The sequence below is a fragment of the Oncorhynchus kisutch genome, linkage group LG12, assembly GCF_002021735.2.
Source record: "Oncorhynchus kisutch isolate 150728-3 linkage group LG12, Okis_V2, whole genome shotgun sequence".
NCBI lineage: Eukaryota > Metazoa > Chordata > Actinopteri > Salmoniformes > Salmonidae > Oncorhynchus > Oncorhynchus kisutch.
Window position 1 is genome coordinate 5,972,146 of NC_034185.2, and position 26,610 is coordinate 5,998,755.

The window sequence follows — 26,610 nt, forward strand, 5'->3', positions numbered from 1 at the left end:
TGGAATTGTACTAATATATTAATTAATTATTTAATATTAATATATATTATTATTAATATTTAATCTCATAGTTTATAAACATCTGGTGTTTCTATGTCAAACGTTTTTTTGTTGTTGTTGTTATTGTTGTTGTTTTTGTTGTTGTTGTTTTTGTTATTGTTTTTGTTGTTGTTATTGTTGTTGTTTTTGTTATTGTTGTTGTTATTGTTTTTGTTTTTGTTGTTGTTTTTGTTGTTGTTATATTTCAGTCTCTGTGATGTATATAAAGTGTAATATTGGGATAAAACTCAACATTTTATTCATTTATCTGATATGGTACAGGTGACTTCTTTTTATAATTCCATAACCGTGTGTGTGAGGTGTTTACTTTAGTTTCAAAGTAGATAGAAATACTCTGTGTGACCCTGATTCAGCCACACTGCAGTAAAATTATAAGAAGGAGAATATATATTTGCCAGTTAAACAATTATCTACAATTGTTCGTATGGTCTTCAGACAGTAACTGTCTACTTTGTCTTCCCATTTAAAATGTTAATTAATAAAATATTGTAGAAAACATAACTAGCCCATTAAAAATAGGTAAACTGTATTGAAATTGTGGAAGTTGCATGGGTAACCCCAAGTGTAGAGTATATTCTAACCTTTGCATGTGTAGAGAGAAACTCTTCAACTGAACTAAATTAACTCATTTACAAGTCATTTAAACTAATTAACAAACACAACAAAACCAGACCGGAGTGGTAGAAGACCATGCAAGGATGATCCATACACCTGGGGCGGCAGGGTAGCCTAGTGGTTAGAGCATTGGACTAGTAACTGAAAGGTTCCAAGTTCAAATCCCTGAGCTGACAACGTACAAATCTGTCGTTCTGCCCCCTGAACAAGGCAGTTAACCCACTGTTCCTAGGCCGTCATTGAAAATAAGAATTTGTTCTTAACTGACTTGCCTAGTTAAATAAATAGCAAAGCCCTTTGCATGTCTAGAGAGAAGCTCTTCAATCTAACTCATTTAACATGTTGAAGTCATTAGGTCTTACGAAGAGCAGCTTCAGTATAATAAATTAGCCCTTTTTCACATCAGCAGTTGTGACAAAGTACTTTACAGATACTCAGCATAAAAATAAATAAAAAATACAAGCAATGCAGAGGCAGAAGCACTAGGAAAAACTCCTTAGCAGAAACATAGAGAGGAACCAGGTCCCGGGTGGTGTCCAGTCCTCTTCTAATCCTCTCAGTGCTATTAAACTCTAGATGGGATGTGCGAGGGCGATGCTATCAAAGGGAACTGTAAACTGTAGTGTTTCAAACCCTCTAAATCCTCTCTTAACCTGCTTTACAGAGACTCACATACTTTGGGTATGTATAAGAATGATTACATCAATTGTTTAAGAACATTTAGTAAATTAATTCATTTAGAATTCAATTTTAGTATATATATGTATATAATATACTTTTTAAAATATCGGTATAATCATTTTGTGTCATAGTATATTTTCTATTTCATATGTTTTTTTTAATTTTTAAATTGAACCTTTATTTAACAAGTCAAGTCAGTTAAGAACAAATTCTTAATGACGGTCTACCCCGGCCAAACCCTAACCCGGACGAAGCTGAGCCAATTGTGCGTAGCCTAATGGGACTCCCAATCACGGACGGTTTTGATACAGCCTGGAATCAAACCAGGATCTGTAGTGACGCCTCTAGCACTGAGATGCAGTGCCGTAGACCGCTGAGCCACTCGGGTATCTGTTGATATCATTTGTATAGTGTGAAATAATCACTTATCTGCTAGTGCACAAAATGTCACCTCGTAGATACTTGGTTATTTACTATGCTTCAAACACAGCAACGATTTGTCTATTTCAGAACAGTACTACAAATATTCTAAAGAAAGTAATTTTACTTAAAATATTTGAGTAGGCTACGTCACGACATTTGTAGGTATCTTTAAATACTCTATATGTTACATATACTTTATTATTTAAATACTCTATATGTTATATATATAATGTATTATTTAAATACTCTATATGTTATATATACTTTATAATTTAAATACTCTATATGTTATATATACTTTATAATTTAAATACTCTATATGTTATATATACTTTATAATTTAAATACTCTATATGTTATATATATAATGTATTATTTAAATACTCTATATGTTATATATATACACACTTTATGATTTAAATACTCTATATGTTATATATACTTTATAATTTAAATACTCTATATGTTATATATATAATGTATTATTTAAATACTCTATATGTTATATATATACACACTTTATGATTTAAATACTCTATATGTTATATATACTTTATAATTTAAATACTCTATATGTTATATATATAATGTATTATTTAAATACTCTATATGTTATATATATAATGTATTATTTAAATACTCTATATGTTATATATATACACACTTTATGATTTAAATACTCTATATGTTATATATACTTTATAATTTAAATACTCTATATGTTATATATACTTTAGAATTTAAATACTCTATATGTTATATATATATAATGTATTATTTAAATACTCTATATGTTAAATATAGGCCATATATACTTTATGTTTTAAATACTCTATATGTTAAATATAGGCCATATATACTTTATGTTTTAAATACTCTATATGTTAAATATAGGCCATATATACTTTATGTTTTAAATACTCTATATGTTAAATATAGGCCATATATACTTTATGTTTTAAATACTCTATATGTTAAATATAGGCCATATATACTTTATGTTTTAAATACTCTATATGTTAAATATAGGCCATATATACTTTATGTTTTAAATACTCTATATGTTAAATATAGGCCATATATACTTTATGTTTTAAATACTCTATATGTTAAATATAGGCCATATATACTTTATGTTTTAAATACTCTATATGTTAAATATAGGCCATATATACTTTATGTTTTAAATACTCTATATGTTAAATATAGGCCATATATACTTTATGTTTTAAATACTCTATATGTTAAATATAGGCCATATATACTTTATGTTTTAAATACTCTATATGTTAAATATAGGCCATATATACTTTATGTTTTAAATACTCTATATGTTAAATATAGGCCATATATACTTTATGTTTTAAATACTCTATATGTTAAATATAGGCCATATATACTTTATGTTTTAAATACTCTATATGTTAAATATAGGCCATATATACTTTATGTTTTAAATACTCTATATGTTAAATATAGGCCATATATACTTTATGTTTTAAATACTCTATATGTTAAATATAGGCCATATATACTTTATGTTTTAAATACTCTATATGTTAAATATAGGCCATATATACTTTATGTTTTAAATACTCTATGTGTTAACTATATATACTTTGTGTTTTAAACACTCTATGTGTTAACTATATATACTTTATGTTTTAAATACTCTATGTGTTAACTATATATACTTTATGTTTTAAATACTCTATGTGTTAACTATATATACTTTATGTTTTAAATACTCTATGTGTTAACTATATACTTTATGTTTTAAATACTCTATGTGTTAACTATATACTTTATGTTTTAAATACTCTATGTGTTAACTATATACTTTATGTTTTAAATACTCTATGTGTTAACTATATATACTTTATGTTTTAAATACTCTATGTGTTAACTATATATACTTTATGTTTTAAATACTCTATGTGTTAACTATATATACTTTATGTTTTAAATACTCTATGTGTTAACTATATATACTTTATGTTTTAAATACTCTATGTGTTAACTATATATACTTTATGTTTTAAATACTCTATGTGTTAACTATATATACTTTATGTTTTAAATACTCTATGTGTTAACTATATATACTTTATGTTTTAAATACTCTATGTGTTAACTATATATACTTTATGTTTTAAATACTCTATGTGTTAACTATATACTTTATGTTTTAAATACTCTATGTGTTAACTATATATACTTTATGTTTTAAATACTCTATGTGTTAACTATATATACTTTATGTTTTAAATACTCTATGTGTTAACTATATATACTTTATGTTTTAAATACTCTATATGTTATATATAGGTCATATATACTTTATGTTTTAAATACTCTATATGTTAACTATATATACTTTATGTTTTAAATACTCTATGTGTTATATATAGGTCATATATACTTTATGTTTTAAATACTCTATATGTTAACTATATATACTTTATGTTTTAAATACTCTATGTGTTATATATAGGTCATATATACTTTATGTTTTAAATACTCTATATGTTAACTATATATACTTTATGTTTTAAATACTCTATGTGTTAACTATATATACTTAATGTTTTAAATACTCTATGTGTTAACTATATATACCTTATTCCCGCAATGAACCGTTTAACTTTTGATGAACTTTATGAAGTTGGCTTTAGCTACTAGCACAGATAGGTTCTTTAAGATCCCAAACTCATAACTACCTATCAAACAAGTAGCCGACACAGTCTAACTATCTGAGCTGGCATGCCTGCTGGAAAAGTTGGTTTAGACTTTAGAAAAGCAAGCAATAACTAAATGGATTGAATAAGACTCAAATTCCTTTCAATCTTTTACCCAGAATTCAGCAGAGATGCAGAGAAGCATTTAATGAATGTGTTTTATTGAGAAACAGGAGGATAAAGACAGCTCCAAACAGGAGGATAAAGACAGCTCAAGAGGTATACTTATACTTTTTTTCTCCATAGAATTAAGCAAAAGTACTATTGTTCTAGATTGTAGAACCAGCCATCTTCACGTATGTTGTGCCCCCTCGTGTGTGTGTGTGTGTGGATGACTGATAGACCGTGTGTGGTATTGAGTTAGTCCCTATTTGTTTGCGGGACACTATATCTAATCCCTCTGTACCTGTCAACCATGCTGCAATGTCATTCCTCTCTATACACTGTGACACACTGTACAGAATACCGCTTGTCGCCAGTAATAGTGATGCTCAGGATGTTTACCTTCTCAGCACCAATTAACCTACCTGTTCACCTTTATGCCCACCTTTATGTATGTATTTAGCAGGCCGTTCCTGTACAGAATCTGACTACATTACTATATACATGCAGGCACCATATTATTACTGTATATAAATGCAGGCACCATATTATTACTGTATATAAATGAAGGAACCATATTATTACTGTATATAACTGTAGGCACCACATTACTACTGTATATTACTGCAGGCACCACATTACTACTGTATATTACTGCAAGCACCATATTATTACTGTATATAACTGTAGGCACCACATTACTATATTACTGCAGACACCACATTACTACTGTATATAAATGTAGGCACACCATTACTACTGTATATAATGGCAGGCACCACATTACTACTGTATATAACTGTAGGCACCACATTACTACTGTATAAAACTGAAGGCACCAGACTACTATATAACTGAAGGCACCACCTTACTACTGTATATAACTGTAGGCACCACATTACTATATAATTGCAGGCACCACATTACTATATAACTGAAGGCACCACATTACTACTGTATATAACTGTAAGCACCACATTACTATATAACTGTAGGCACCACATTACTATATAACTGAAGGCACCACATTACAACTGTATATAACTGTAGGCACCACATTACTATATAACTGAAGGCACCACATTACTACTGCATATAACTGCAGGCACCACATTACTATATAACTGTAGGCACCACATTACTACTGTATATACCTGCAGGCACCACATTACTATTTAACTGAAGGCACCACATTACTACTGCATATAACTGTAGGCACCACATTACTATATAACTGTAGGCACCACATTACTGCTGTATATTACTGCAGGCACCACATTACTACTGTATATTACTGCAAGCACCATATTATTACTGTATATAACTGTAGGCACCACATTACTATATTACTGCAGACACCACATTACTACTGTATATAAATGTAGGCACACCATTACTACTGTATATAACTGCAGGCACCACATTACTACCGTATATAACTGCAGGCACCACATTACTATATAACTGAAGGCACGACATTACTACTGTATATTACTGCAGGCACCACATTACTACTGTATATTACTGCAGGCACCACATTACTACTGTATATAACTGTAGGCACCACATTACTACTGTATAAAACTGAAGGCACCAGAATACTATATAACTGAAGGCACCACCTTACTACTGTATATAACTGTAGGCACCATATTACTATATAATTGCAGGCACCACATTACTATATAACTGAAGGCACCACATTACTACTGTATATAACTGTAAGCACCACATTACTATATAACTGTAGGCACCACATTACTATATAACTGAAGGCACCACATTACTACTGTATATAACTGTAGGCACCACATTACTATATAACTGAAGGCACCACATTACCACTGCATATACCTGTAGGCACCACATTACTATATAACTCGAGGCACCACATTACTACTGTATATACCTGCAGGCACCACATTACTATTTAACTGAAGGCACCACATTACTATATAACTGCAGGCACCACATTACTATATAACTGAAGGCACCACATTACTATATATCTGAAGGCACCACATTACTATATAACTGAAGGCACCACATTACTATATATCTGAAGGCACCACATTACTATATAACTGAAGGCACCACATTGCTATATATCTGAAGGCACCACAATACTATATAACTGTAGGCACCACATTACTACTGTATATACCTGCATGCACCACATTACTATATAACTGCAGGCACCACTTTACTACTGTATATAACTGTAGGCACCACATTACTACTGTATATAGCTGAAGGCCCCACATTACTACTGTATATAACTGTAGGCACCACATTACTATATAACTGTAGGCACCACATTAATATATAACTGCAGGCACCACATTACTATATAACTGCAGGCACCACATTACTATATAACTGAAGGCACCACATTACTATATATATGAAGGCACCACATTACTACTGTATATAACTGTAGGCACCACATTACTATATAACTGTAGGCACCACATTACTACTGTCTATACCTGCAGGCACCACATTACTATATAACTGAAGGCACCACATTACTACTGTATATAACTGTAGGCACCACATTACTATATAACTGAAGGCACCACATTACTATATAACTGCAGGCACCACATTACTATATAACTGTAGGCACCACATTACTATATTACTGCAGACACCACATTACTACTGTATATACATGTAGGCACCACATTACTACTGTATATAACTGCAGGCACCACATTACTACTGTATATAACTGCAGGCACCACATTACTATATAACTGAAGGCACGACATTACTACTGTATATTACTGCAGGCACCACATTACTACTGTATATTACTGCAGGCACCACATTACTACTGTATATTACTGCAGGCACCATATTATTACTGTATATAACTGCAGGCACCACATTACTACTGTATATAACTGTAGGCACCACATTACTACTGTATAAAACTGAAGGCACCAGAATACTATATAACTGAAGGCACCACATTACTACTGTATATAACTGTAGGCACCACATTACTATATAACTGCAGGCCCCACATTACTATATAACTGAAGGCACCACATTACTACTGTATATAACTGTAAGCACCACATTACTACTGTATACAACTGTAGGCACCACATTACTATATGACTGAAGGCACCACATTACTACTGTATATAACTGTAGGCACCACATTACTATATAACTGAAGGCACCACATTACTACTGCATATAACTGTAGGCACCACATTACTATATACATGTAGGCACCACATTACTATATAACTGTAGGCACCACAATACTACTGTATATACCTGCAGGCACCACATTACTATATAACTGAATGCACCACATTACTACTGTATATAACTGTAGGCACCACATTACTATATAACTGAAGGCACCACATTACTATATAACTGAAGGCACCACATTACTATATAACTGAAGGCACCACATTACTATATAACTGAAGGCACCACATTACTACTGTATATAACTGGAGGCACCACATTACTATATAACTGTAGGCACCACATTACTACTGTATATACCTGCAGGCACCACATTACTATATAACTGAATTCACTACATTACTATATAACTGCAGGCACCACATTACTATATAACTGCAGGCACCACATTACTACTGTATATAACTGTAGGCACCACATTACTATATAACTGCAGGCACCACATTACTACTGTATATAACTGAAGGCACCACATTACTACTGTATATAACTGCAGGCATCACATTACTACTGTATATAACTGTAGGCCCCACATTACTACTGTATATAACTGTAGGCACCATATTACTATATAACTGTAGGCACCACATTACTATATAACTGCAGTCACCACATTACTACTGTATATAACTGTAGGCACCACATTACTACTGTATATAACTGCAGGCATCACATTACTACTGTATATAACTGTAGGCACCACATTACTACTGTCTATACCTGCAGGCACCACATTACTATATAACTGAAGGCACCACATTACTACTGTATATAACTGTAGGCACCACATTACTATATAACTGAAGGCACCACATTACTATATAACTGCAGGCACCACATTACTATATAACTGTAGGCACCACATTACTATATTACTGCAGACACCACATTACTACTGTATATACATGTAGGCACCACATTACTACTGTATATAACTGCAGGCACCACATTACTACTGTATATAACTGCAGGCACCACATTACTATATAACTGAAGGCACGACATTACTACTGTATATTACTGCAGGCACCACATTACTACTGTATATTACTGCAGGCACCACATTACTACTGTATATTACTGCAGGCACCATATTATTACTGTATATAACTGCAGGCACCACATTACTACTGTATATAACTGTAGGCACCACATTACTACTGTATAAAACTGAAGGCACCAGAATACTATATAACTGAAGGCACCACATTACTACTGTATATAACTGTAGGCACCACATTACTATATAACTGCAGGCCCCACATTACTATATAACTGAAGGCACCACATTACTACTGTATATAACTGTAAGCACCACATTACTACTGTATACAACTGTAGGCACCACATTACTATATGACTGAAGGCACCACATTACTACTGTATATAACTGTAGGCACCACATTACTATATAACTGAAGGCACCACATTACTACTGCATATAACTGTAGGCACCACATTACTATATACATGTAGGCACCACATTACTATATAACTGTAGGCACCACAATACTACTGTATATACCTGCAGGCACCACATTACTATATAACTGAATGCACCACATTACTACTGTATATAACTGTAGGCACCACATTACTATATAACTGAAGGCACCACATTACTATATAACTGAAGGCACCACATTACTATATAACTGAAGGCACCACATTACTATATAACTGAAGGCACCACATTACTACTGTATATAACTGGAGGCACCACATTACTATATAACTGTAGGCACCACATTACTACTGTATATACCTGCAGGCACCACATTACTATATAACTGAATTCACTACATTACTATATAACTGCAGGCACCACATTACTATATAACTGCAGGCACCACATTACTACTGTATATAACTGTAGGCACCACATTACTATATAACTGCAGGCACCACATTACTACTGTATATAACTGAAGGCACCACATTACTACTGTATATAACTGCAGGCATCACATTACTACTGTATATAACTGTAGGCCCCACATTACTACTGTATATAACTGTAGGCACCATATTACTATATAACTGTAGGCACCACATTACTATATAACTGCAGTCACCACATTACTACTGTATATAACTGTAGGCACCACATTACTACTGTATATAACTGCAGGCATCACATTACTACTGTATATAACTGTAGGCACCACATTACTACTGTATATAACTGTAGGCACCACATTACTACTGTATATAACTGTAGGCACCACATTACTACTGTATATAACTGTAGGCACCACATTACTACTGTATATAACTGCAGGCACCACATTACTACTGTATATAACTGAAGGCACACATTACTACTGTATATAACTGTAGGCACCACATTACTACTGTATATAACTGTAGGCACCACATTACTACTGTATATAACTGTAGGCACCACATTACTACTGTATATAACTGTAGGCACCACATTACTACTGTATATAACTGTAGGCACCACATTACTACTGTATATAACTGTAGGCACCACATTACTACTGTATATAACTGTAGGCACCACGTTACTACTGTATATAACTGAAGGCACACATTACTAATGTATATAACTGTAGGCACCACATTACTACTGTATATAACTGTAGGCACCACATTACTACTGTATATAACCGTAGGCACCACATTACTACTGTATATAACTGAAGGCACACATTACTACTGTATATAACTGTAGGCACCACATTACTACTGTATATAACTGTAGGCACCACATTACTACTGTATATAACTGCAGGCACCACATTACTACTGTATATAACTGTAGGCACCACATTACTACTGTATATAACTGTAGGCACCACATTACTACTGTATATAACTGAAGGCACCACATTACTACTGTATATAACTGTAGGCACCACATTACTACTGTATATAACTGAAGGCACACATTACTACTGTATATAACTGTAGGCACCACATTACTACTGTATATAACTGTAGGCACCACATTACTACTGTATATAACTGAAGGCACCACAATACTACTGTATATAACTGTAGGCACCACATTACTATATAACTGCAGGCACCACATTACTACTGTATGTAACTGTAGGCACCACGTTACTACTGTATATAACTGAAGGCACACATTACTACTGTATATAACTGTAGGCACCACATTACTACTGTATATAACTGTAGGCACCACATTACTACTGTATATAACTGAAGGCACACATTACTACTGTATATAACTGAAGGCACACATTACTACTGTATATAACTGTAGGCACCACATTACTACTGTATATAACTGCAGGCACCACATTACTACTGTATATAACTGCAGGCACCACATTACTACTGTATATAACTGCAGGCACCACATTACTACTGTATATAACTGCAGGCACCACATTACTACTGTATATAACTGTAGGCACCACATTACTACTGTATATAACTGAAGGAACACATTACTACTGTATATAACTGTAGGCACCACATTACTACTGTATATAACTGCAGGCACCACATTACTACTGTATATAACTGCAGGCACCACATTACTACTGTATATAACTGCAGGCACCACATTACTACTGTATATAACTGCAGGCACCACATTACTACTGTATATAACTGTAGGCACCACATTACTACTGTATATAACTGTAGGCACCACATTACTACTGTATATAACTGTAGGCACCACATTACTACTGTATATAACTGCAGGCACCACATTACTACAGTGCATTGGGATAGTATTCAGACCCCACATTTTGTTATGTTACAGCCTTATTCTAAAGTGTATTACATTATTTTCTTCCCTCCATAATCTACATGCAATATCTCATCTACATCTCTGTCAGGAGGCTGTTACATTCACTTCCACTAAAATGAGTTATCAGGTCAGTGTCTCCAGTCCCACCTGTGTGTGTGTGAGAGTGCACTCACATCTATGCACACATCTATGCACATCTATGCACACATCTATGCACACATCTATGCACATCTATGCACACATCTATGCACACATCTATGCACACATCTATGCACACATCTATGCACACATCTATGCACACATCTATGCACACATCTATGCACACATCTATGCACACATCTATGCACACATCTATGCACACAAGGAGTGTGTGTGTGTGTGTCCATGTGTTAGTATGTCTGTCTGTCTCTGTCTGTGACCACAGCTAGATGCATTCTTGTCCGTCTATCTGTCTGTCTGTCCGTCCGTCCGTCGTCCGTCTGTCTGTGACTAGATTCAACTCTAAAGACCAGGGAGCCTTTTGAAAGCCTCATAAAGTGGGCAATTGACTGGTAGATGGGTAACAATAACAAATCAGGCATTGAGTATCTCTTGATATCCTTGAGATGTTTCTACAACTTGATTGGAATCCACCTGTGGAAAATTCAATTGGTTGGACATGATTTGGAAAGGCACACACCTGTCTATATAAGGTCCCACAGTTGACAGTTCATGTCAGAGCTAAAACCAAGCCATGAGGCCGAAAGAATTGTCCTTAGAGCTCTGAGACAGGATTGGGAAGGGTTCCAAAAAATGTCTGCAGGATTGAAGGTCACCAAGAACACAATGGCCTCCATCATTCTTAAAAGGAAGAAGTTTGGAATCACCAATACTCTTCCTAGAGCTGGCCGCCCGGCCAGACTAAGCAATCGGGGGAGAAGGGCCTTGGTCAGGGAGGTGACAAAGAACCCGATGGTCCCTGACAGAGCTCCAGAGTTCCTATTGTGGATATGGGAAAAACTTCCAGAAGAACAACCATCTCTGCAGCACTCCACCAATCAGACCTTTATGGTAGAGTGGCCAGACGGAAGCCACTCCTCAGTAAAAGGTACATGACAGCCCGATTGGAGTTTTTCCGAAAGCACCTAAAGACTCTAAGACCATGAGAAACAAGATTCTCTGGTCTGATGAAACCAAGATTGAACTCTTTGGCCTGAATGCCAAGCGTCACATCTGGAGGAAACGTGGCACCATCCCTACAGTGAAGCATGGTGGTAGCAGCATCAAGCTGTGGCAATTTTATTCAGTGGCAGGGACTAGGAGACTAGTCAGGATTGAGGCAAAGATGAACAGAGCAAAGTACAGACAGATCCTTGATGAAAACCTGCTCCAGAGTGCTCAGGTACTCAGACCGGGGCGACAGTTCACCTTCCAACATGACAGTGACTTGACTTTGGCCCAAATCTCTGAATGTCCTTGAGTGGCCCAGCCAGAGCCTGGACTTGAACCCAATCGAACATCTCTGGAGAGACCTGAAAACAGCTGTGCAGCAACGCTCCCCATCCAACGTGACAGAGCTTGAGAGGACCTACTAAGAAAAATGGTTGAAACTCCCCAAATACAGGTGTACCAAGCTTGTAGCATAAACCCAAGAAGACTCTAGGCTGTAATTGCTGCCAAAGATACTTCAACAAAGTACTGAGTAAAAGGTCTGAATAGTTATGTAAATGTAATTTTATATCATTTTAGCGAAAGCAAATCAAACAGCCTCATGACCGTATGATGAAAACACCTGACGGCTTTCTAAATATATTGTTAAGGTCATTTCTGACTATATTGAACCAATTCATAGAGAGGATGACATATAGAGGATGACAGTGAGGAAAGATAAGAGAGGATGACAGTGGAGAGAGATAGAGAGGATGAGAGTAAAGAAAGACAGAGAGGATGACAGTGGAGAAAAACAGAGCATGACAGTGGAGAAAGACAGAGAATAAGACAGTGGAGAGAGACAGAGAGGATGACAGTGGAGAAAGATAGAGAGGATGACAGTGGAGAAAGACAGAGAGGACGACAATGGAGAAAGACAGAGAGGATGACAGTGGAGAAAGACAGAGAGGATGACAGTGGAGAGAGACAGAGAGGATGACAGTGGAGAGAGACAGAGAGGACGACAGTGGAGAAAGACAGAGAGGATGACAGTGGAGAAAGATAGAGAGGATGACAGTGGAGAAAGACAGAGAGGACAGTGGAGAAAGATAGAGAGGACGACAGTGGAGAGAGACAGAGAGGATGACAGTGGAGAAAGAGAGAGGATGACAGTGGAGAAAGAGAGAGGATGACAGTGGAGAAAGATAGAGAGGATGACAGTGGAGAAAGACAGTAAGCTGTAATCAGACCTATACCGACCCTGTAGAAACGTGTGCCAGCTCAGACTGCTAGACTTCCCTTCGTTACACGTGATATTTTCTCGACGGGATAGAAGCAGAAATGTAGTTTAGAACAACCAGTGACATTAAGATGAAGAGAATAATTGACAGATGTTTATTCATATAAGAGTAAATTAAGACTGTTTAATGATAAAAGCTTTATTTTATCTGACCTCTCATTCCATGACAAAATAACAGGTCCAGCAAATAGATTTCTGGGAAAAAATTCTGCAATTCGAACAAGTTAATTGATATCATTTGAATGATGTGACAGTCTGATTCTCAGTCTGATTCTTGCAGCACAGTATTGGTTTTTTATTGTTCTTACAGTATATTTGAAATGGATCCGTCTCAGTTTTGTTAGTGTTTTGTTAGTTCTGGGTTAGTTCTGGAAACAAAAGTAATATGACAAGGAAAATCCAATACCACAATCAATAGCTCCATGGTATTAAATACATTAGCTGTACGTTTTATCCCCAGCTCTTTTAAATTTAATAAGGAGATTTTAGTGATATTTTGCATAGTAGGCCAGCCTATATTATATATTGTGTATATTGTGTGTTATGCAGTGATTTTCTAAAGACTGTTCAGGGAAACGGTTGACTTGAGTACTTTACAACTGTAATGTTGTTGTGAATAAAACGGCATCGGTGTCAGTGTTATAGTGTCCCTGGCTAAAGTAGAGCTTGGGCTCTGTTGTTCTAATCAGCATCTGATTGGTCAAGAGCTTGGGCTCTCTGTTTCTGATTGGTTAAGAGTTTGCTTCCTCTCAGCTGACCTGTGGCATCTGGTTAAATGTTTGATTACTGGTGTTGGTCTAACCGGAACAAGATATTTAGAATGGTATTATGGCTTACTTATAGTTCAGCTGTTGGTCTGGATAGATGGCTGGGTCACTGGGCCTGGATAGATGGCTGGGTCACTAGGCCTGGATAGATGGCTGGGTCACTGGGCCTGGATAGATGGCTGGGTCACTGGGCCTGGATAGATGGCTGGGTCACTGGGCCTGGATAGATGGCTGGGTCACTGGGCCTGGATAGATGGCTGGGTCATTGGGCCTGGATAGATGCTGTAGAAATGGGTGAATCATCAGGCCTGGGTAGATCCTGGGTCACTGGGCCTGGATAGATGCTGTAGAAATGGGTGAATCATCGGGCCTGGGTCACTGGGCCTGGATAGATGGCTGGGTCACTGGGCCTGGATAGATGCTGTAGAAATGGGTGAATCATCGGGCCTGGGTAGATGGCTGGGTCACTGGGCCTGGATAGATGCTGTAGAAATGGGTGAATCATCGGGCCTGGGTCACTGGGCCTGGATAGATGGCTGGGTCACTGGGCCTGGATAGATGCTGTAGAAATGGGTGAATCATCGGGCCTGGGTAGATGGCTGGGTCACTGGGCCTGGATAGATGCTGTAGAAATGGGTGAATCATCGGGCCTGGGTCTGGTCTGGTGTAAGTAACAGCAATAACAACGGGTGCCCTGGCCAGAGAATTAGGAATAAGAACTTTAGATTTCTACTGATGGATGGAGAGAGCAGGTGGTGGGAAAAGTGTTGGTTTTGAGCCACCATGTTCCGACAATCGCAGAGTGACATGTTTATTAATGACAGTAGCTGCTAGCTGGTCTGTGGTGTGGATGGGTACAGTACACACTGTAAAAAAAAGTTAATCTGAAATGCTTTTTCTGATTGTTATGATCCAAAATTACACTTTGGTTTGTTCAACCTATTCTATTCAATTTGTTTGAAATCAAATAATGAATTTGTCTGATCAATGTGATGTTTTGAACTGAACGGAAGTTTCTAAATACCACATTCACATTGCAGTGGGCGCAACGTACTAGCTACAGCCTAACAGAAGATTTGGTAGTGTGGCCTATTGGATGCCTGGTTTTCAGTTTGTTCACCCATGAAAGTGACTGTCATTCCAGGTAATGTGATCTGTATTATTTTATGATTATACAGCATGTTCACGGCAAGCACTGAATTTTAAATGATATCTGTGTAAATAGACAAAAGAGCCTGGGAATGTTTCCCAATAGGCCTATGAGTGGCGCAGTGGTCTAAGTCACTGCATCTCAGTGCTTGAGGTAGTCACAGACACCCTGGTTTGATTCCAGGCTAGCCATGATTGGGAGTCCCATAGGGTGGCGTGTTGTCCGGGTTTAGTTGGTGTAGGCCGTCATTGTAAATAAGAATTTGTTCTTAATTAACTGACTTGCCTAGTTATATCAAGGTTAAAATATATATATATATATATATGAGATTGTAACCAGTTAATGTGAAAGTCTTAGGTAAAGAAGGTGTTTGGAGTCATGATTTCATGTGATGAAACTAAGTTAATATCTTGATTAACAGGACATTGATTTAATTGCTTGTTAGCCAATTGAAGAAATGTGGATAGGTAATTCCAAAGTGAGAAATCAACTTGGAACAACATAAAAAAATGGTTTGTATACATATTAGTTTGTATCTGTGTTATTTATTAGGTTTAACAAAAAGGGGGATGTTGAATGTTCAAAGAAATAGGTCACAACTTTGTAATAGTTGGTACTGAATCGTATGTTTGGTTTCAAAACACATTAGTTATTTTCTTGTAAACAGTTGTTTTCTTAGGTTGATCCAAACATTACCAGCCTTTCAAAGCACTTCATGGCTACGGACGTGAGTGCTAGGGGTCTGTAGTCATTTAGGCAGGTTGCCTTTGTGTTCTTGGGCACAGGGACTATGGTGGCCTGCTTGAAACATGTTGGTATTACAGACTCAATCAGGGAAATGTTGAAAATGTCAGTGAAGACACCTGCCCGGAGCACACGTCCTGGTAGTCCGTCCGGACCCGCAGCCTTGTAAATGTTGACCTGTTTAAAGGTCTTACTCACATCGGCTACGGAGAGCGTGATCACACAGTCGTCCGGAACAGCTGATGCACTCATGCATGCCTCAGTGTTGGCCTCGAAGTGAGCATAGAAGTGATTTAGCTCGTCTGGTAGGCTCGTGTCACTGACCAACTCGCGGCTGTGCTTCCCTTTGTAGTCTGTAATAGTTTACAAGCCCTGCAACATAAGACGAGCGTCGGAGCCGGTGTAGTACGATTCAATCTTAGCCCTGTATTGACACGTTGCCTGTTTGATGGTTTGTCAGAGGGCATAGCAGGATATTTTATAAGCTTCCGGGTTAGCGTCCTGCACCTTGAAAGTGGCAGCTCTACCCTTTAGCTCAGTGCGAATGTTGCCTGTAATCCATGGTTTCTGGTTGGGGTATGTACTTACAGTCACTGTGGGGACGACGTCCTCGATGCACTTATTGATAAAGCCAGTGACTGATGTGATGTACTCCTTAATGCCATCGGTAGAATCCCGGAGCATGATCCAGTCTGTGCTAGCAAAACAGTCCTGTAGTTTAGCATCTGCATCATCTGACAACTTTTTTATAGACCGAGTCACTGGTGCTTCTACACCTGCATTGCTTGCTGTTTGGGGTTTTAGGCTGGGTTTCTGTACAGCACTTTGAGATATCAGCTGATGTACGAAGGGCTTTATAAATACATTTGATTTGATTTGGTGCTTCCTGCTTTAATTTTGTTCTATCAGGAGGACAGAATTGTGGTCGGATTTACCAAATGAAGGGCGAGGGAGAGTTTTGTACGCGTCTCTGTGTGTGGAGTACAGGTGATCTAGATTTTTTTTCTCTCTGGTTGCACGTTCAACATGTTGATAGAGATTTGGTAGAACTGATTTAAGTTTCCCTGCATTAAAGTCTCCGGCCACTAGGAGCGCCGCCTCTGGGTGAGTGGTTTCCTGTTTGCTTATTTCCTTATACAGCTGATTGAGTGTGGTCTTAGTGCCAGCATCTGTCTGTGGTGGTAAATAAACAGCCACAAAAAGTATAGCTGAAAACTCTCTAGGCAAGTAGTGTGGCCTGCAATTTATCACAATATACTCTAACTCAAGTGAGAAAAATCTAGAGACTTCCTTAGATTTTGTGCACCAGCTACGTATTGTTTACAAATAGGCCACCAAATATGCACAGACTTAGAATTCCTCACAATCAAATGTCGACTGCATTATCTACCAAGAGAATTCTCTTTGATTTTAATCACAGCCGTATATATTTCCCCCCAAGCAGACACATCGATGGCCCTGAACAAACTTTATTTGACTCTATGCAAACTGGAAACCACATATCCTGAGGCTGCATTCACTGTAGCTGGGGATTTTAAAAAGGCTAATCTGAAAACAAGACTCCCTAAAAATCTATCAGCATATCGATTGTGAAACCAGGGGTGGAAAGACCTTGGATCAATGTTATTCTAACTTCCGCAACACATATAAGGCCCTCACCCCACCCTCCTTTCGGAAAAGCTGACCACGACTCTATTTTGTTGCTTCCAGCCTACAGACAGAAACTAAAACAGGAAGCTCTGGCGCTCAAGACTGTTCAACGCTGGTCCGACCAATCTGATATCACGCTTCAAGACTGCTTCGATCACGTGGATTGGGATATGTTTCGATATGTTTCGTCCAACAACAACATTGACGAATACGCTGATTCGGTGAGCGAGTTCATTAGAAAGTGCATCCGTATTCGGTGAGGGAGTTCATTAGAAAGTGCAATGGCGATGTCGTACCCATAGCAACTATTAAAACATTCCCAAACCAGAAACTGTGGATTGATGGCAGCATTCGCGCGAAACTGAAAGCTCGATCCACTGCGTGAGTAAAGCATTTAAACGTGTTAACCCTCGCAAGGCTGCAGGCCCAGACGGCATCAGAGCATGCGCAAGCCAGCTGGCTGGTGTGTTTACGGACATATTCAAACCTTATCCCAGTCTGCTGTCCCCTCATGCTTCAAGAGGGCCACCATTGTTCCTGTTCCCAAGAAAGCTAAGGTAACTGAGCTAAACGACTACCGCCCCATAGCACTCACTTCCGTCATCATGAAGTGCTTTGAGAGACTAGTCAAGGACCATATCACCTCCACCCTACCTGACACCCTAGACCCACTCCAATTTGCTTACCGCCCCAATAGGTCCACAGACGACGCAATCGCAACCACACTGCACACTGCCCTAACCCATCTTGACAAGAGGAATACCTGTGTGAGAATGCTCTCCATCGACTACAGCTCAGCATTTAACACCATAGTACCCTCCAAACTCATCATCAGGCTTGAGACCCTGGGTCTCGACCCCGCCCTGTGCAACTGGGTACTGGACTTCCTGACGGTCCGCCCCCAGGTGGTGAGAGTAGGTAACAACATCTCCACCCCGCTGATCGTCAACACTGGGGTTCCACAAGGGTGCGTTCTGAGCCCTCTCCTGTACTCCCTGTTCACCCACGACTACGTGGCCATGCACGCCTCCAACTCAATCATCAAGTTTGCGGACAACACTACAGTGGTAGGCTTGATTACCAACAACTACGAGACGGCCTACAGGGAGGAGGTGAGGGCCCTCAGAGTGTGGTGTCAGGAAAATAACCTCACACTCAACGTCAACAAAACAAAGGAGAAGATTGTGGACTTCAGGAAATAGCAAAGGGAACACCCCCCTATCCACATCGACGGGACAGTAGTGGAGAGGGTAGTAAGTTTTAAGTTCCTTGGCGTACACATCACGGACAAACTGAAATTGGTCCACCCACACAGACAGCGTTGTGAAGAAGGCGCAGCAGCGCGTCTTCAACCTCAGGAGGCTGAAGAAATTTGGCTTGTCACCAAAAGCACTCACAAACTTTTACAGATGCACAATCGAGAGCATCCTGTCGGGCTGTATCACCGCCTGGTACGGCAACTGCTCCGCCCACAACCGTAAGGCTCTCCAGAGGGTAGTGATGTCTGCACAACGCATCACCGGGGGCCAACTACCTGCCCTCCAGGACATCTACACCACCCGATGTCACAGGAAGTCCATAAAGACCACCCGAGCCACTGCCTGTTCACCCCGCTATCATCCAGAAGGCGAGGTCAGTACAGGTGCATCAAAGCAGGGACCGAGAGACTGAAAAACAGCTTCTATCTCAAGGCCATCAGACTGTTAAACAGCCACCACTAACATTGAGTGGCTGCTGCCAACACACTGACTCAACTCCAGCCACTTTAATAATGGAAATTGATGTAAAACCAAACTTGCCACTTTTATGTTTACACACCCTACATTGCTCATTTCATACGTATATACTGTACTCTATACCATCTACTGCATCTTGCCATCTTTATGTAATACATGTATCACTAGCCACTGTAAACTATGCCACTTTTATGTTTACACACCCTACATTACTCATCTCATATGTATATACTGTACTCGATACCATCTACTGCATCTTGCCTATGCCGTTCTGTACTATCACTCATTCATATATCTTTATGTACATATTCTTTATCCCTTTACACTTGTGTGTATAAGGTAGTAGTTGTGAAATTGTTAGGTTAGATTACTCGTTGGTTATTACTGCATTGTCGGAACTAGAAGCACAAGCATTTCGCTACACTCCCATTAACATCTGCTAACCATGTGTAAGTGACAAATACAATTGGATTTGATATATCCACTGATTCTCAATTATATTCCTAATGATATACCCACAGATTCTCCATTATATTCCTAATGATATACCCACAGATTCTCAATTATATTCCTAATGATATACCCACAGATTCTTAATTATCTTCCCAATGATATACCCACAGATTCTCAATTATATTCCCAATGATATACCCACAGATTCTCAATTATATTCCTAATGATATACCCACAGATTCTCAATTATATTCCTAATGATATACCCACAGATTCTTAATTATCTTCCCAATGATATACCCACAGATTCTCAATTATATTCCCAATGATATACCCATAGATTCTCAATTATATTCCTAATGATATACCCACAGATTCTCAATTATATTCCTAATGATATACCCACAGATTCTTAATTATATTCCTAATGATATACGCACAGATTCTCAATTATATTCCCAATGATATACCCACAGATTCTCAATTATATTCCTAATGATATACCCACAGATTCTCAATTATATTCCTAATGATATACCCACAGATTCTCAATTATATTCCTAATGATATACCCACAGATTCTCAATTATATTCCTAATGATATACCCACAGATTCTTAATTATATTCCCAATGATATACCCACAGATTCTCAATTATATTCCTAATGATATACCCACAGATTCTCAATTATATTCCCAATGATATACCCACAGATTCTCAATTATATTCCTAATGATATACCCACAGATTCTTAATTATATTCCTAATGATATACCCACAGATTCTTAATTATATTCCTAATGATATACCCACAGATTCTTAATTATATTCCCAATGATATACCCACAGATTCTTAATTATATTCCTAATGATATACCCACAGATTCTTAATTATATTCCTAATGATATACCCACAGATTCTTAATTGTATTCCCAATGATATACCCACAGATTCTTAATTATATTCCTAATGATATACCCACAGATTCTTAATTATATTCCCAATGATATACCCACAGATTCTTAATTATATTCCTAATGATATACCCACAGATTCTCAATTATATTCCTAATGATATACCCACAGATTCTCAATTATATTCCTAATGATATACCCACAGATTCTCAATTATATTCCCAATGATATACCCACAGATTCTCAATTATATTCCTAATGATATACCCACAGATTCTCAATTATATTCCCAATGATATACCCACAGATTCTCAATTATATTCCTAATGATATACCCACAGATTCTTAATTATATTCCTAATGATATACCCACAGATTCTTAATTATATTCCTAATGATATACACACAGATTCTTAATTATATTCCCAATGATATACCCACAGATTCTTAATTATATTCCTAATGATATACCCACAGATTCTTAATTATATTCCCAATGATATACCCACAGATTCTTAATTATATTCCTAATGATATACCCACAGATTCTCAATTATATTCCTAATGATATACCCACAGATTCTCAATTATATTCCCAATGATATACCCACAGATTCTCAATTATATTCCTAATGATATACCCACAGATGCTCAATTATATTCCTAATGATATACCCACAGATTCTTAATTATATTCCTAATGATATACCCACAGATTCTTAATTATATTCCCAATGATATACCCACAGATTCTTAATTATATTCCCAATGATATACCCACAGATTCTTAATTATATTCCTAATGATATACCCACAGATTCTTAATTATATTCCCAATGATATACCCACAGATTCTTAATTATATTCCTAATGATATACCCACAGATTCTTAATTATATTCCCAATGATAATTCCTCCATCTTTCTGTCTGTGAATGCTGAATGATATAATAAGCATTTGATTTCTTTACACTTCTCAACTCCCTCCAGCAGAAAATAGAATAGGCTATACTTTACAAGTGAAATCTAGATTACAGTCCAGATTAAAACTCCAGTCTGTTTAATCTTTTATTAGACACTTCCCGTTAATGCGTCCCAAATGGCCCACTATTCCCTTCGTAGTGCACTACCTTAAACCCATGAGTCCTGGTATAAACCCATGGATCCTGGTATAAACCCATGGATCCTGGTATAAACCCATGGATCCTGGTATCAACCCATGGGTCCTGGTATAAACCCCTGGATCCTGGTATAAACCCATGGATCCTGATATCAACCCATGGATCCTGGTATAAACCCATGAGTCCTGGTATAAACCCATGGATCCTGGTATAAACCCATGGATCCTGGTATAAACCCATGGATCCTGGTATAAACCCCTGGATCCTGGTATAAACCCATGGATCCTGATATCAACCCATGGATCCTGGTATAAACCCATGGATCCTGGTATCAACCCATGGATCCTGGTATCAACTCATGGATCCTGGTATAAAGCCATGGATCCTGGTATAAAGCCATGGGTCCTGGTATAAAGCCATGGGTCCTGTCTGTGGGCTCCCGAGTGGCGCAGCGGTCTAAGGCACTGCATCTCAGTGCTGGAGGCGTCTCTACAGACACCCTGGTTCGATTCCAGGCTGTATCACAACCGGCCGTGATTGGGAGTCCCGTAGTGCGGCGTACAATTGGCCCAGTGTCACTCGGGTTTGGCCGGAGTAGGCCGTCATTATAAACCAGAATTTGTTCTTAAACTGACTTGCCTAGTTAAACAAAGGTTACATTAAAGTAATAATCAAGTAGTCCACTATAGGGAATAGGGGGCCATTTGGCACCCGTCCTCTGTTGAATGCAGCCCAACAGAACATATCCCATATCTCCACCCCCATCTAAATGATATTAACCGTCTGGTCTGACTAATTATGTTAACCGTCTGGTCTGACTGATTAAAAATGCATAAGAAATGTCTGGGAAAATGAGAGTAGGGTTTAGGTCTGAAAGCCGGAAGGAAGGAAGGGAGAGGGTCGATACATGGCTGGGTGTGTGTGTGTGTCTGTGTGTGTAGCGTAGCGTCTATCTCATTCCAGCAGTTAGGACAGAGGGATAAGATTGTCCCTGCCTGATTCTAAAAACTGCATATGTACATATTTATATATTTTCTGTACATATTAATATATTTAGCATACATATTCACATATTTTCCGTACTTATTCATATATGTGCCGTATATATTCATATATTTGCCACATATATGTATATATTTGCTGTACATATTCATATATTTGCCATATGTATATATTTGCTGTACATATTCATATATTTGCCGTATATATATATATATTTATATATATTTGCCATATATATATATATATATTTGCCGTATATATATACATCTATATATTTGCCGTATATATATATATATCTATATATTTGCCGTATATATATATATCTATATATTTGCCGTATATATATATATATATATATATATATATATATTTGCCGTATATATATATATCTATATATTTGCCGTATATATATTTGCCGTATATATATTTGCCGTATATATATTTCTATATTTGCCGTATATATATTTGCCGTATATATTTATATATTTGCCGTATATATATACATCTATATATTTGCCGTATATATATACATCTATATATTTGCCGTATATATATACATCTATATATTTGCCGTATATATATACATCTATATATTTGCCGTATATATATTTCTATATTTGCCGTATATATATTTGTATATTTGCCGTATATATATTTATATATTTGCCGTATATATATTTGCCGTATATATTTATATATTTGCCGTATATATATACATCTATATATTTGCCGTATATATATACATCTATATATTTGCCGTATATATATACATCTATATATTTGCCGTATATATATACATCTATATATTTGCCGTATATATATTTCTATATTTGCCGTATATATATTTGTATATTTGCCGTATATATATATATTTATATATTTGCCGTATATATTTCTATATTTGCTGTACATATTCATATATTTGCCATATACATTCATATATTTGCCGTACATAGTTATTTTTATAGTTTTGTATAGACTCTGGGTTGATGTAACAGAAATACAGCTCATTTTATAATCCGTCTATTTCGCAAAGTCTTAATGAGAACTTTCATTTAGTTGACAATCCTCTACTTTCATCAGTCTGGCTGGGGTTGGGATATTCCAATGCCATCAGACACACATAACTGCACCACCTATCACACTTTCACAAAATGCTTGAAGACATGGCTAAAGTTCAGTCAGATTTGTGATCATAATCCCTAGCTGTGTGTTGCCGCTTTCCATGTTGTCTGTTGTCTGTAGCTAGTAGTGTGGAAACACTTTGTTGCTTTTCTGAATTTTGTCTTGCTGCTTTTTGTTCTATGTTGCTCTGTGTGCATGCTACGTCTTGCTTGTCCTATGTTGCTCTGTCTGCATGCTACGTCTTGCTTGTCCTATGTTGCTATTGTCTATATTGTAATTGTTTTTAATAACCTGCTCAGGGACTGTTGTTGAAAATTAGCCGGCTGGCTAAAACCAGCACTTTTACTGAAACGTTGATTAATGTGCACTGTCCCTATAAAAATAAAATAAACTCAAACTCAAACTCAATGCACACACAGACACACAGACACACAGACACACAGACACACAGACACACAGACACACAGACACACAGACACACAGACACACAGACACACACCCTCTGCTCGTTCCCTCATCTCCTTGTGGTAACTCGGCACCGTGTTTTATCCGACCAGGACTATTGATTGAGGTCGGGTTATAATAGCCGTGATTCTGCGCATGCTGAGAGCAACAACAACTCTCCATTTAACAGCTTGTTTTGAGTTTCATTCACTTTATTCTATTTCCATTGAGTTAAAATCACAGAAATGAGAAGTTAAGGCTATTTTCTCATTCTGTTTACGCACAAAATAAATCCCTCTTATTTAGAAAGATATAAGGACAAAGAAAGGTCAGCTGGAGGTCAGGAGACGGTCCCCGGGAGGTCAGAGGAAATGAGACCGGTAAAGGTGCACACTCAGAAAGGACAGTTCAAAGGATCCCAGACAGTCTCATGTCACTGTAGGTCTCACTATCTGTCTCTTTCTTAGACAGTCCTTTTGCACAATACTGGTAGAACTGGGTGGTACAGAATCATTGCAAAGCATTCAACTACAGATAAATATTATATACAGTTATCTTCTCCTCTATTTCCTGTGTTCCTATAGGTTGCTGAGCAGGATGCCCTCTGACCTCCAGGAGCGTCACCTGACCTCCAGCTGCGGCTCCTATATCAAGACTGAGCCCTCCTCCCCCTCCTCCTCATTGGTTGACACCATCAGCCACCACAGCCCCTCGGCCAATAGCGACGTCAGCGGCAGTTACATCAACGTAAACAACCTCAACGGAAGCTCGCACGTCCTCGACTCCCCGCCCATGTTCAACCCGGGCATGCTGGGAGGGGGCGGAGCCTGTCTCCGGAGGTATGACGACTGCGGAGAGGGCGTGGCGGATGATTCTCCAATCAAGTGCGAGTATATGTTGAATGCAATACCAAAAAGGCTGTGTCTGGTGTGTGGGGATATCGCATCAGGTTACCACTATGGGGTCGCCTCCTGTGAGGCATGCAAAGCCTTCTTCAAAAGGACCATACAAGGTATAGTACCACTCACTCCCTCAGTCACTCACTCACAGCGATTCACCTCTCATGTACCTATCTGTTGAGGCCCAGTACATTAACTGTTGGATGATCCTATGTGGTCCCTATGTGACAGGGTTACAGTCACAGATATACTAAACCTGTGACTGCCAGGGTTACAGTCACAGATATACTAAACCAGTTGACAGTTGCCAGGGTTACAGTCACAGATATACTAAACCAGTTGACAGTTGCCAGGGTTACAGTCACAGATATAATAAACCAGTTGACAGTTGCCAGGGTTACAGTCACAGATATACTAAACCAGTTGACAGTTGCCAGGGTTACAGTCACAGATATACTAAACCAGTTGACAGTTGCCAGGGTTTCAGTCACAGATATACTAAACCAGTTGACAGTTGCCAGGGTTTCAGTCACAGATATACTAAACCAGTTGACAGTTGCCAGGG

At 37.6% G+C, this 26,610-nt stretch overlaps 1 protein-coding gene across 1 annotated transcript in view; it reads left to right on the plus strand.

Annotated features, from left to right (window-relative positions):
• Positions 1-26,610, plus strand: part of LOC109886576 (steroid hormone receptor ERR2-like) — a 124,726-nt gene that overhangs the window by 1,295 nt on the left and 96,821 nt on the right. The window contains exon 2 of the mRNA XM_031836777.1: positions 25,731-26,158. Within this exon, the coding sequence (XP_031692637.1) occupies positions 25,744-26,158 (415 nt within the window). The 5' untranslated portion in view covers positions 25,731-25,743. The remainder of the gene's footprint in view (positions 1-25,730; positions 26,159-26,610) is intronic.